Source organism: Erpetoichthys calabaricus, chromosome 9 (genome assembly GCF_900747795.2).
Source record: "Erpetoichthys calabaricus chromosome 9, fErpCal1.3, whole genome shotgun sequence".
NCBI classification, from domain to species: Eukaryota; Metazoa; Chordata; class Cladistia; order Polypteriformes; family Polypteridae; genus Erpetoichthys; species Erpetoichthys calabaricus.
The window spans coordinates 107,757,970-107,773,039 of record NC_041402.2 but is presented as its reverse complement, the minus strand read 5'-3'; the positions used below and the strand labels follow the sequence as shown (position 1 = coordinate 107,773,039).

The following is a 15,070-nucleotide window of genomic DNA, read 5'->3' as shown; positions in this document are numbered from 1 at the left end:
CAGTACAATACATTTGCAGGGAGGAAGCCAAACACAGTTCTGACATTTACTCCTTTTGGCCCACAGTGAACCGGCACTTCTAACAAACGTCCCCTCTGTACTTACTACTGCTATCCAAAATGGTTTATTATTCACATTCTTGTCTCTGGACTTTAATCCTTTCCTGCCCTGCCACAAAAGTTCGTATAAGGAGCCTCCAAAACATATTACCAGCAAGAATTTTCTTCCACTTCATCCAGTAGACAAAACAACCACAAAATCAAAAACATTCAACTCACTGCATGGGGCTCCACAATATTCAACCTGTAAATTTTACAGTCATTTGTAATAAGTTAAAAAAAAAACATGACTTAATGTTAGAACTTTATTGTCTGCATTTGAGTATGGGAACTAAACAAATAAAAATAAAAATTTGAGCATAAAACTGATGAAACATACTAAAAGAAACACTTGAACGAACAATGTAAAAAATGAAAATTTTAAACCTATAATAGCAAGAATATATACTCAAAATTCACATTATTCCTACTAATTATCAGTTTTAATTAAAAATAATACACTTTCCTATAAAACTGAGTTTTACAATGGCCATCAACAAAAGCCAAGTCAGTCAGTAGGTCAATCAGTAATTGATATACAGCAAAATGTTTTATTCATGTGCAATTGTACATACTATGTTCAAGAGAAAGGAGCTCCAATCAAGTAATAATACTAGCCCCTGGCAAAAAAAATACAAATACTTAACACAGAAAAGTACTTAGTAACAAGTACTTCTTATATACCTGATTAAGAAAACAGCTAGTGTAGCATAAACTACAACAGAAAAATTATGTAGCACACCAAGATGCCTGACTTTAAATAGGGCCTGTAATGAATCAGTGTGAATATGTATGTGCACATCCTTTTATGTTCTGGCCCATTATGCCCAATGTTGCTGGGTTAGACTCTAGAATGTCTTGATTGTTCACATCCCACAGTTAACCCTCATTCATTTATAAAAGGCATTCTGGAGTAGGAAAAATATTTCTTTAAGGACAGTACACATTAAACGTACACCAAACACAGTGTGTACAGTTATAGGTCTTGCATTTTGCTTTCACTGTTATGCACTATGAATGATTCTTTGTTGTTGCTGCTGGCAAATTGAAACTCCCCTGCCTGGAACACCAACAGACATTGGTAACACATAGGATAAAGAGAATATTTGCAAAAAATTACTGCAAAAAATGCAAATTAGCAATTACGATTGCTGCCTTGCACTTTGACAGAACTGTATTTTAGTCTTGCATGCTCACTGTCAGTGTATATTCAATATCTTCTCTACATTTTACACAGGTATCACTAGGTAGTTCTAAAATAACATAGTACTAGCCCCCTGCTCGCTTCGCTCACCAACTCCCGTGCCTGCGCTACACGCTAGCCTCTTTGCAGTTCTGTAGCTCGCATATGGGAATGCAGATATACAATTTAAACTGATTTTTATTTTCATGGGAATTATTACATATGCATAATAGAACTATTTTACATTACGGCGAGTAATTGACCATATTATAAAAGGGTAAAACATAATAATTTGAAAGTAAATTATGTTTCATGTTGCACTAGTTATTCTGATAGAGCAGAAACTGTCTGTCAAAAGCATTCACACAAATGAGAGGTGGCATTACTGTGTGCGTGGTTGAATATGGTTTAGAGGTCTATATTTTTTTATATTAGAGGGAGATATAAACAAACTGGTTGATGAGAGAGCCACAATTAATTGTTACCTTTAAACCGTAACAAAATATAACTCTGTTACTACCAAGTGTGTATAAACATTTTGAAAAATTTATTAAAAATGTTGGAGGAGAACATGACCATTATTCCCTGCATTACATTATTTCAAGTAATGTCATGTTGTTTAACTCTTTTGGGGCGGATGTCGACTTTTGTCAAAACGGGGTTGAGAGCAGGTAACGACTAAAGTCGACATCTAGAGGCAGAGGGAAATAAAAGCTCTAAATGTTTATATGTTATGGGTTGACTCCCTTGACGTAAAATCCCAGAGTGTGTAAGTAGCGCAGAGTGAACAGTGTCTATAATGGCTTCGACATCAGGTGAGGGAGCAAAGCGAATGTGCAAAGCAAAATGCACTGTGTGTTTTATTTATTCATTTAGTAATCTTGCTGAATCAGACTGACTTATCGAACTCCGATTTAGATGCAACTGATCAGTAGATCGAAAACAAAAGTAAGGTACCTGCATCAGCTGATCGGTCACCAGCTGACGGGGTCCTATGGCATCGTTCACCTGGGAAGACTGCATGGTCACTTATCGAACTCCAATTTTGATGCAAATGATCTGGAAATCGAAAATGAAAGTCAGGTATTTGCATCAGCTGATCAGTCCTCATTTGATCGTAGTGCTGAACACACTTGTGTAGCTGATGTGCCCAAAGCAACGTTCGCCCAGAGAGGACTACACAAATGTAGATTTGTGGGAGGCAAACTGGCAACTCGACTTCATCAGATGACATGGCGCACTCATGGATCTCTATGGATTACCAGCCACTCAACTATTTCAAGCTGTCTTATTCCAGTAAGTACCTTTCAGCTTATGAGTGATGAGACAAATGGGTATGTAATAAGTATGTGAGTTTACATGCCATAAAGGCTCATGGAATATAAAACAAGAGTGACAATTGTCATAAATAAGTATATTATGTTGATTTATGTGTAAAACCATTGCTTTGTTTGCTTTCAAGAAACTGACTTTTTTTGGAAAAATATTCAGCCCTGGGATAAAAAGAGAAAAAAATAATTAGCCCTTAAAGACTTAACTGTTATACCATCTTATACAATATTGGGAAAATGACCTTTCTATTAGTATTTCAGGCATGAAGTTGAATTCAATAATTTTACAATATTCATTCCTCATCAATCTATGCAGAAAAATACAGTAATTCAGAAGAAAACTGTACACCAGACACACTTTTCCAAATTAAAATTATCGCAAATACATCAGAGATTGGACTCTAAAAGTGAACAATGCCAAGGGAGCTCTGACTTCCCTATGGCATATATTTTGGAATTTTCTAAAATTAAAATCATTTTTACTTGTAATAAACATCTATCAATTATGTACGATCTCCGCAATTCTTAATTCAGAAGTGTTTGGAGTTATTTCAGGAGGGATTAAGACAATTAAGTGATAAAATTACCCTGATTTCATACACTACATTATTAGGCAATGAACAAACCCTGTTCATTTGGAAATATCCTAGTGCACAACTCAATGGAAAAAATTATATCTCATATTAACTAAAACTATAAAAAAAATCTAATTTTCTTTGCATGGATATGTGACATTGGCAAGAATTCATTAATGTTGCTCTAAATAAGTCTGCTGAGTTCCTGCCCGTGTCTCTGCTAAACTCCTACTGTTTTAATAAATATATATAAAACAGAATATGCCTCTTTCTATTACAAATTATCTCTCTTGTTTTAGTGAGGGTGGGGTATAAAACATGGTGTAAATTTATGTAATCTTAACTTCATGACATATAGGATTGATTGTATTGCTGGTAATTTCAAATTTCTGATATTTATTGTTTTGTTTATTGGAATCTGTGTTTAACTGCAAAATTATAACACACCTTTTTAAGGCATAATTCTGGAACTAAAATTTATTAAAAAAATACATCTTGCTGACTTACAAAGCTTTTTGTTAAAACAACCCAGAATATTTCTCTACACTGCTTACACCATAAAAATGTTTAAGAAATTTGAGGACATTGTTCTTCCTGATGGTATCAAAGCGAAGTTTCACCACTTTTGAAAAAATCCTCCTTCATATTTGAGGCTCCTACTCTCTGAACTTCACTTTATATATGTTTATTTGGGCCAATTCATCTGTCTTAATTATTCAAATCTAGACTGAAAACCATCATACTCTAACAATGTAATTACTGTCCATTCATCTAAGGGTTTCCATCAATCATGCTGTTCAGTCTGACTGTACACCCACCACTTCACTATAATAATTAAAAATTATTATAATTCCAAGTTTGTCTATATTGGTACAGATATATCCTAATAAATGTACTGCTCAACTGTTATATTTGATAATTTATTGTAATTTTTCTAGACCAATGAAATAACCTTTGATGATTATTAAAGGCATTAATAAAGAAAAAGACCAAATGAGTGCTTAATATCATAAACATTACTGTGTATGGATATTCATAGATAAAAATCTTTAAAATAAAACTAGGGGGATCCGTCCCCTGCTCGCTTCGCTCGCCCACCCCCGGGTTTGGTTTACCAAATATACAATTTAAAGATTTTGTTATTTTCATTAGAATTGTTACAAATGCATTATTTTCATTTTTATTTTAAAACTTTTGTAAAAACAATACTTGTCCTTCCTTTATTTCCGGCCCCAAGCGTGGTTAAATTTTTCTTGCAGGACATATAACACTGCTCGTGTTGTGAAGGGGGGGCGGCTGAACACACGCTAAGGAGATGCCATCGGATCATCTGCTGTCTTTCTGCTGCTGCTGCTGGCGAGTTGCGTGTTCTTTGTCGCTCGTTGCGTCGATCATTTCAAAGCCTTTACAGCAGCTGTCTTTTTGCCGCTTCACGTCTCTGATGCTCACGTTGTGAAGGGGGTGGGCATGTTGGACTGAACGCACGCTAAGAAGCGGTCGGATCATCTACTGGCTTCCTGCTGCTGCTGGCAAGCTGCGTGTTCTGCTTGTCATGGTTTTAAGAGCTGGGAGCACATGTCTGTCTGCCAAAAGCATTCCAACAACTGCCTGGTTAGATGTCCGTGAACTTGTTTTCAATGTTGTCTCACTGCCTTGTCTCACATGACGTTAATGTGTTTCTCGCGGGACGTCAAATTGTCTTCCGAGAAGATCATGTCTCATCTCCTTCCCAGGATTTTTTTTTTTTTTTTTTTTTACAACAGAGATAGTTTAACTTTCCTTTCGCATTTAAGGAAGCTAGGTGGCACAGTGGTAGCACTGCTGCCTCTCAGTTAAGAAGACTAGGGTTCTCGTACTAGGTCCTCCATCCAAGGAGTTTGCATGTACTCCCCGTGTCTGATTGGGTTTCCTCCCAGTCCATGAGGGTTAGGTGAATTGGTGATCCTAAATTGGCCCTATACTGTGGGGTGTGGGTGGTTATGTGTGTGTGTGTGTGTGTGTATATTATACTGTATGTGTTCGCCCTGTGATGGGCTGGCGCTCTTGTCCAGGGTTTGTTCCTGCCTTGTACCCTATGCTAGCTGGGATTGGCTCCAGCAGACCCTCATAACCCTATACAAGATTAACACTAGAATTACCAGAGCCTACGAAAAAACTCGTAGATCCGGCCCACCTTAAATCGCTTCTTAAATCCGTTCACACCTCTCTGCCAGCATCCTTTGTCCTCTAAATGTGCTGATAAAAGACAAGCTGCCAACAGCCGGCTATTCCATCCCCCCACCGACTTAGAACGTGAGCGAACTTTTCCCAGCTCATGCCTTGATTGATTACCTGGGAGTGAAGTGGAGTTTTGGAGTGGAAATAATAGATCGTTATTTGGAACACACGCATTTCATGTGTGTTCCGTTTCTACAGTAATCTGTGTAAACACATTGTTAAAACAGAAACTTTTTCATATTTTAGTAATAAATGTTACAAAATGTAGTAGGCATAAACTATAGAATGTGTAAAGCCTGAGTTCCAAAGATCAAATAAACACTGTCACAAAAGCTTCAAGAATGATACAACAGTTTCCATGGCGTAGCGCGCTAAGATTTGCCTCTTAGAGCGCAGCAACTTTGCAGTGCCTCACAGACCTGAGTTCGATTCCCTGCTGGGGATAAAGTGATGCTTTTTTTTTTCTTTTTAACCTCAAACGGACATAAAATTTATAAATTGGTATGCAATGTTAGTTAATGAGATCGTTATATTTTCATGTGGGATGCTCCTTTTAAAATATTTTAACATTTGAGACTGCAATTAACATGAACAACTGTCCCTATAACTGTTAATTTTAAGATCCATAACACACAGACAGACAGAGCACTGCGTAATAGAGAGACAGACAGGCAGAGATATATAAACAAACAGGGAAGGCACATGTACTGAAAGAAAAAAAGATCAACATGTGCGTTGTTCCTGCTGCACTGAATAAGCTCACGCGCTCTAACATCACCCCTCCCCCATCTAACTCTCTAACAGCACAAGTACAGACGCAAACGAAGTGCATGTGTGTACTGTATAATATTAACAAAAAGAGCAGCTTACTACTGAAAACTGCAAATACAGGAGTGAGTGGGGAACGAACCGGTGACTCTTGATTACACTTGGTTTGCGTCTGTACTTGTGCTGTTACTTAGAGAGTCAGATGGGGGAGGGGTGATGTTAGAGCGTGTGAGCTTATTCAGTGCAGCAGGAACAACGCACATGTTGATCTTTTTTTCTTTCAGTACATGTGCCTTCCCTGTTTATTTATATATCTTTGCCTGTCCGTTTCTCTATTATGCAGTGCTGTCTGTGTGTTATGGATCTTAAAAATAAGTTATAAGGACAGTTGTTCCTGTTAATTGCAGTCTCAATTGTTAAAAAAATATTTTAAAAAGACCATCCCACATGAAAATATAACAATCTCATTAACTAAAAGTGCATACCAATTTATAAATTTTATGTCCGTTTGAGGTTAAAAAGAAAAAAAAAAAAAGTACCACTTTAACCCCAATGGGGATTCGAACTCAGGTCTGTGAGGCACGGCAAAGTTGCTGCGCTCTAAGAAGCAATCTTAGGGCGCTACACCATGGAAACTGTTGTATCATTCTTGAAGCTTTTGTGAAAGTGTTTATTTGATCTTTGGAACTCAGGCTTTACACATTCTATAGTTTATGCCTACTACATTTTGTAACATTTATTACTAAAATACGAAAAAGTTTCTGTTTTAACTATGTGTTTACACAGATTACTGTAGAAACGGAACACACATGAAATGCGTGTGTTCCAAATAACGATCTATTATTTCCACTCCAAAACTCCACTTCACTCCCAGATAATCAATCAAGGCATGAGCTGGGAAAAGTTCACGCACGTTCTAAGTCGGTGGGGGGATGGAATAGCCGGCTGCTGGCAGCTTGTCTTTTATCAGCACATTTAGAGGACAAAGGATGCTGGCGGAGAGGTGTGAACGGATTTAAAAAGCGATTTAAGGTGGGCCGGATCTACAAGTTTTTTCGTAGGCTCTGGTGTTAAGCAGGTTAGAAAATGACGGATTGACTTTCACATATACTGCAACTGTTAGATACAAATAATAAGGCTCTAAGACGAAAAAAAAAAATATTCTACACTTTTTCATAGCTCTGTACAATAAAACATATGTAGGTTGTTCAAAGAAAGAATAGTCTCTTACCGGCCTTGTTCCAGTAAAACCACATCTTTCCAGCCTAGCTTTGCAAGATGGTAGGCAACAGAGGTACCAATAATTCCTCCTCCACAGATTACAACACGGGCCTGGCTAGGTAGAGGACTTAATATGCTCTTTCCCTCAGAGCTGAAGCTCCTTGAAATGCTAAACATCACACTTCTTTGAGCAACAGACCTTCTGACATCAAATGGGAATTTAGGAAACATTGTAGAGTTGAAGGTCTTACAATGCCAAGCACAGCCTTGCATTGCCTTTCCTGAAAAATAAAGAAATGTATATAACTAAAAACAGAAACCAAATAAATAATTTTACTTTTACTTGATAAAATCATACACCAATGCAAAAAATAAGGTTTAAACAAGTGAAACATTTTTATATTAAGTCTTATTTTCACTATTGGAAGATTTATTGACTTATCAAGAAATTTAAGATTATTTAGCTTAATTTAAAAAACCTTGTCAAGTAAATTTTGCTTTTTAGAACATTAGAACAATCTACATGAGAAAAAGCCATTTGGACAGCAAAGCTTACCAGTTCTATATACATAATTCTTCCAAAATAACATCAAATCTAGTTTAAAAAGTTCCTCACTTCCTGCTGTCTACCAAACCTCTTTCTCCTTAAACTAAAAAGTCTCGGCTCTTTTAATCCTTCTTCATAACTCATTCCCTATAGACCTGGAATCACTATAGTGGTGCTATTCTTTTTCATAGCTCGGAAAACCAAGACTACACACAGTACTCCAGGTGAGGACTCACCATTGTGTTATAAACCTTGAGCATAACCTTCCTGGACTTGTACTCTACACATCATCCTCTTTAACACTAGAATTACCAGAGCCTACGAAAAAACTCGTATATCCGGCCCACCTTAAATCGCTTCTTAAAACCTCTCTCACCTCTCCGCCAGCATCTTTTGTCATCTAAATGTACTGATAAAGACAAGCTGCCAGCAGCCGGCTATTCCATCCCCCCAACGACTTAGAACGTAAGCTCTTGCCTTGATTGATTATCTGGGAGTGAAGTGGAGTTTTAGAGTAGAAATAATAAGATTGTTATTTGAAACACACGCATTTCATATGTGTTGCATTTCTACAGTAATCTGTGTAAACACATTGTTAAAACAGAAACGTGTTATATTTTCTAGTAGCAATTGACAAAATGTAGGCATAAACTATATAATGTATGAAGCCTGAAGTCCAAATATCAAAGACACACTTTCACAAAAGATACAAAAAAAAGCCACCGCCAAAAAAACCCGCCTTAGTGTGAGACATTGATATGAATTAGCTATCCCTGCTTCCGTGGCGTAACAGTATCAGTCGCTGACTGCGCATCAGAAGATCATGAGTTCGATCCTGCACAACTCCCATTTGAGAAGTGTTCTTATTTTCACTATTTTAGAATAAAAAGATACATTTGATTTCAGTCTGTAACAGCTGGTGTAATTTATGATATTTGTAAAGGTTAGCTTTATTTTTTTTAAATTCACTTTTCATTGTCTCAGTCGCGTTCAGGATCCATCCCTACCGCCCCCAACCTGACACTGCGGTTTTTACATAAAGACGCGCTATAGTTCTGCAGTGTATCAGGATACATACGACCGCGTGTTTTTTTCCCCCAGTATTGCCAGTCCCCACGTGTTGCTGTATGCTGTTTCTTTTGTACTCCAGGACATGCAGAGGAAAGCACAGTAAAGAGCAGTAACTTCAGCGCTATATGCAATCATCAGACACTCCCCATCTGACACTGCTGTTTTCACATAAAGACGCGCCAAAGCTCTGCAGTGTACTTGTGACTGCATTGTCGTACCAATGCTTGCGAACTGAAGTGTCTGCATGCACTTTTCGTGGCATTACACGCGTATTTTTTGAGCATGCCCATGTAGCTCAAACACAGGAACATATGTTGATGTAAAAGTATAACAAAACAAGTGCACTTTTATTCAAGACTATAACCGAAGAAAAAAGAAAGCAAGTTACAGTAGGCGGTTGATATGACAGCTTGCGTGGTGGAATGCTAAGAACTGCTGATTTCCATTCTGTGCTATATAACTTAACATTTGAATCTGATGATTGCATATAGCGCTGTCTGATTTAGTGTGCGCAAGAACATGCAGGTGGCCAGTTGCTGAGTGCTACAACGCACATTTTAAAAAAGAAAGAGACAAATATATGTGACGTTTTGAAGAAATCATTTTATGACGCGAATAGTACCAATCAGAAAACATCGTCGAAGTAATGCAATATTATTTGAAAACGAACAGCGTCAGGTTGGGTGTGAAGTTATACTGGCGCTGTTTGAGTCAGATCAGAAGCTGAATAAGCTGAAAAAGCTCCTGTTCTGACTCTAAGTAAAAAAGCATGAATTAATCAACAGAAATAACCACGATTGACATTTTAAAGTTAACGATTTACAGTGCATGCCAATTTATAAATTCAATGTCCGTTTGAGGGAAAAAAAATCACTTTCTTCAAAGCTGGGAATCGAACTCGCGTCTCTGTGGCACAATAAGGCAGTGGTGCTCCAAGTCAGCAAACCGTCCTTATAACTTATTTTTTTCAAGATCCATAACACACAGACAGACAGAGCACTGCGTAATACAGAGACAGACAGGCAGAGATATACAAATAAACAGGGAAGGCACATGTACTGAAAGAAAAAAAAAATCAACATGTGCGTTGTTTCTGCAGCACTGAATGAGCTCACCCACTCTAACATCACCCCTCCCCCCGATCTGACTCTCTAAGTAACAGCGCAAGTACAGACACAAATCAAGTGCATGTGTGTACTGTATAATATTAACAAAAAGAGCAGCTTACTACTGAAAACGGCAAATATAGGAGTGAGTGGGGATCGAACCAGTACTCTTGATTACACTTGGTTTGCGTCTGTACTTGCGCTGTTACTTAGACAGCCAGATCGGGGGAGGGGTGACGTTAGAGCGGGTGAGCTCATTCAGTGCTACAGAAACGACGCACATGTTGATTTTTTTTTCTTTCAGTACATGTGCCTTCCCTGTTTGTTTGTATATCTCTGCCTGTCTGTCTCTGTATTACGCAGTGCTCTGTCTGTCTGTGTGTTATGGATCTTGAAAAAAATAAGTTATAAGGACAGTTGTTCATGTTAATTGCAGTCTCAATTGTTAAAAAAATATTTTAAAAGGAGCATCCCACATGAAAATATAACGATCTCATTAACTGACAGTGCATACCAATTTACAAATTTTATGTCCGTTTGAGGTTAAAAACAAAAAAAAGAAGTAACACTTTATCCCCAGCGGGGAATTGAACTCATGTTTGTGAGGCAGAGAAAAGCTACTTGGTCTGAGAAGCAAATCTTAGCGTGCTACGCCACAGAAACTGTTATATGGTGTGTGAAGCTTTTGTGGAAGTGTTTATTTGATCTTAGGAACTCGGGCTTTACACATTCTACATTTTGTAACATTTATTACTAAAATATGAAAAAGTTTCTGTTTTAGCAATGTGTTTACACAGATTACTGTAGAAACGGAACACGCATGAAATGCATGTATTCCAAATAGCGATCTATTATTTCTATTCTAAAACTCCAGCAGTTCAGTCACTCCCAGATAATCAAACAAGCCATGAGCTGGAAAAACTTAGTGAACGTTCTGCGACGGTGGGGGACGGAATAGCCGGCTGCTCGCTGCTCCTCCAAATCGGCACATTTAGAAGACAAAAGAGAGGTGAGAACGGTTTTAAGGTGGGCCGGATCTACGAGTTTTTTCGTAGACTCTGGTAATTCTAGTGTTAATAAAACCCCTGTGTGTGTCCAGTGTCCTTGTCTTCTGGTGAAGTGCACACGCGAGGGGCACAGTGCAACGCTTCAAAGCAGATGCTTCAAAGGCCGCCTGATACGTCACACAAGACAGAGAGGGCGGGACCTATAAAATATCGCACGGCCGATCCAATCGGATTTCGGTAAATGAGGTAAGACTTAAAACATAAGGCATGAAAAATCCAATCGGGTACTGAGAAGCGGAGACCAGCTTCTCCAAAGATGTGGGATTAGTGTTTGTTGTTGTAAACTGTCAGTCGTTGAAGGGGTTTTCCTAAATATACGCATTTTCATGATATTACAATAGGATGACTTTTAAAAGTAGATTTATTTTCGCGCACATAAAATCCGTTGCCGGGGAGACGCCACACATATAATAATCAGCTGCACGCCAGCACAGATTAAAATACTTGCTAGGGAACTGCACAGTACTTGATGAAGAGACGCAACAGGCACGACATTACATCAGTTGCTGGGGAGAATCTGCTGATCGCCCACTGTTGTGATAGAAAATTAAACGCATTTTATGGACATCAAAGCCAGTATTACTCGAGAAAATTACAGGCATTTTACGGAAACACAAACCAGTATTACTGCGAGAGAAAATTAAAGGCACACAATACAGTGACTCATATTACAGCCACATACAAGCCAGTAAATATACAGCCATTTAATATAGACTGCTCCTACTAATGTTTATACACTACTGTTCTAGCGCCCGTTATTGTAACGGGCTTAATGTCTAGTTCTATATAACTTAACATTTTTACTAGCCTCCTTAATGGCTTTCAAACAATGTCTGGCAGTTGATAGTGAGAAGTCCACTATGACACCTAAATACTACTCATAAGGTGTTGATGCTGAATGAGCGAGACGAGACTTCCTGGTTAACGCAGCGCAATCAAATTCGGCGCTCCGTTGCTGACCCAATCAGCACACAGGAACTTACCTGCATGCTCTGATTGGGTAGCTTCTCAGCCATCCACCAATAGCATCCCTTGTATGAAATCAACTGGCCAAACCAACTGAGGAAGCACGTACCAGAAGTAAAACGACCCATTGTCCGCGGAAACCCACGGAGCAGCGAAAAATCCACGTTATATATTTAGATATGCTTAAATATAAAATCCGCGATAAAGTCGAAGTGCAATATAGCGAGGGATTACTGTACTTTCAAGTTTCAGATCTCCCATTGTGTATTCAACCCTAAAATGATTATTTCCTAGATAGATAGATACTTTATTAATCCCAAGGGGAAATTCACAAATACTTTACATTTACTTACATTTAATTTCATCTGCCACAAACCTACCCAAGCCTGTACGCTGTCCAAGTCCCACTGTAATAATTCAGAGAAATGTAGATTATCTGCCAATCCACCTAGCCTGGCATCATCTGTAAATTTAGCCAGCTTGCTATTTACATAGCAAACCAAATCATTTACCGTCATATGAAAAAATTTGGGAACCCCTCTTAATTCTTTGGATTTTTATCTATCATTGGCTGAGCTTTCAAAGTAGCAACTTCCTTTTAATATATGACATGCCTTATGGAAACAGTAGTATTTCAGCAGTGACATTAAGTTTATAGGATTAACAGAAAAAATGCAATATCATAACAAAATTAGACAGGTGCATAAATTTAGGCACCCCAACAGATATATCAATACTTAGTTGAGCCTCCTTTTGCAAATATAACGGTCTCTACATGCCTCCTATAGCCTTTGACGAGTGTCTGGATTCTGGATGGAGGCATTTTTGACCATTCTTCCATACAAAATCTCTCCAGTTCAGTTAAATTTGATGGCTGCCGAGCATGAACAGCCTGCTTCAAGTCATCCCATAGGTTTTCAATGATATTCAAGTCAGGGGACTGTGACGACCATTCCAGAACATTGTACTTCTCCCTCTGCAAGAATGCCTTTGTAGATTTCGAACTGTGTTTTGGGTCATTGTCTTGTTGGAATATCCAACCCCTGCATAACTTCAACTTTGTGGCTGATGCTTGAACATTATCCTGAAAAATTTGTTGATACTGGGTTGAATTCATCCGACCCTCGACTTTAACAAGGGCCCCAACAACTTTTATTTATATAGCACATTTTCATACAAATAATGTAGCTCAAAGTGCTTATGTAGCTCAAAGTGCTTCAGTGCCCCAGTCCCTGAACTAGCCACACAGCATGATGGAACCTCCACCAAATTTGACAGTAGGTAGCAGGTGTTTTTCTTGGAATGTGGTATTCTTCTTCTGCCTTGCAAAGCACTTTTTGTTATGACCAAATAACTCAATTTTTGCCTCATCAGTCCAAAGCACTTTGTTCCAAAATGAATCTGGCTTGTCTAAATGAGCATTTGCATACAACATGCGACTGTTTGTGGCGTGAGTGCAGAAAGGTCTTCTTTCTCATCACCCTGCCATTCATATGTTCTTTGTGCAAATTGCGCTGAATTGTAGAACAGTGTACAGATACACTATCTGCAGCAAGAAGTTCTTGCAGGTGTTTGGAGGTGATCTGTGGGTTGTCTGTAACCATTCTCACAATCCTGCACATATGCCGCTCCTGTATTTTTCTTGGCCTGACAGATCTGGGTTTAATAGCAACTGTGCCTGTGGCCTTCCATTTCCTGATTACATTCCTTACAGTTGAAACTGACAGTTTAAACCTCTGAGATAGCTTTTTGTAGCCTTCTCCTAAACCAGGGGTCTGCAACCTTCACTATCAAAAGAGCCATTTTGCCCCCTCTTCCTCCAAAGAAAAATAGTCTGGAGCCGCAAAACATAACACAGCTTATAAACTTTTAAAAGTTTTAATCTTTTTTTAGATTTTACATGTTACAACCACGGAATACAACAAACAGAAGTGCAGTGTGCATGTGTAGGCCTACTTTGAAATAAATTTAACTGAACTCTGCAGGCCTATTTGAGTCCTTCCTATACCTGTATAAAATTAAAATAAAAACTAGCCCACTTTAATATAAATAAAACATTTAGCTGTAGCTTAGCAGCTTTAAAAAAGTAAACATAAAATTCCATTTCAGTGTGCTCTCATCCTCTTCAGGTTTCCCTCTCAGCCAGCAATCAACTGAAGCACCTGAACATACAAAAAAACCGACATCAGCTCCGGGTCTGAAATAAATGTGTTTTTTTTTTTTTGTTTTTTTTTAAATATTAGCCTATTAAATGCTATTGTTCTCACCTGTTTAATGTGACTTCTGTTTCTGAAGTTCGCTGCAGATCATCTCTAGCACTTTGAGCTACTTTTTGTATGAAAATGTGCTATATAAATAAATGTTGTTGTTGTTCTATGTCGGGGCTATACGATGTGACTTTGACCTTCACACAGGACTGCAGGCTCATGTGTGAGGCGGGAGCGATATTTGGACTTTATGAAGTTCATGCTTGAGAAAACTTGCTCACATAAGTATGTTGAGCCAAAGATGGACAGGACTCCAAATGCATATTTTTTCATGTTCATATATGTTTCGGGAATGGCACTCCATGTATTGAAAACAAGTTTGTCGGGTTTGGGGAGGTTTTCAATATCACTCCATTTGTGCTCTTTAGCGAGAGTAGCCTTCTGACGGGCGACTTCTTCAAGATCCGCTGTCAGGCATTTGAACTTGGACACCCATAAATCTTTATCCGCTATGCGGCCAGTTCAATTTCTAGATCGGGCTTACTTACTCCTGTGAATGCGGATGTGTTCAGCAGGGATGGGTCGATGTCCAGGGAAGGAGAGAGTGTTTTTTTTCTTTCTGAACTCACTGAATCTTTCTCTAAATGCAGCTTGCATTGCAATAATTGTACGGTGGAAATAATCACAATTTATGTGAATGTTCACTGCTTTGA

At 38.3% G+C, this 15,070-nt stretch overlaps 1 protein-coding gene across 2 annotated transcripts in view; it reads right to left on the bottom strand.

Annotated features, from left to right (window-relative positions):
- The window catches only part of pdpr (pyruvate dehydrogenase phosphatase regulatory subunit), a 305,042-nt gene that overhangs the window by 253,390 nt on the left and 36,582 nt on the right, over positions 1-15,070 (bottom strand). For both annotated transcript variants that reach the window (XM_051931537.1, XM_051931538.1), the window contains one exon: positions 7,404-7,674. In XM_051931537.1, coding sequence (XP_051787497.1) covers positions 7,404-7,674 — 271 coding nt within the window. The remainder of the gene's footprint in view (positions 1-7,403; positions 7,675-15,070) is intronic.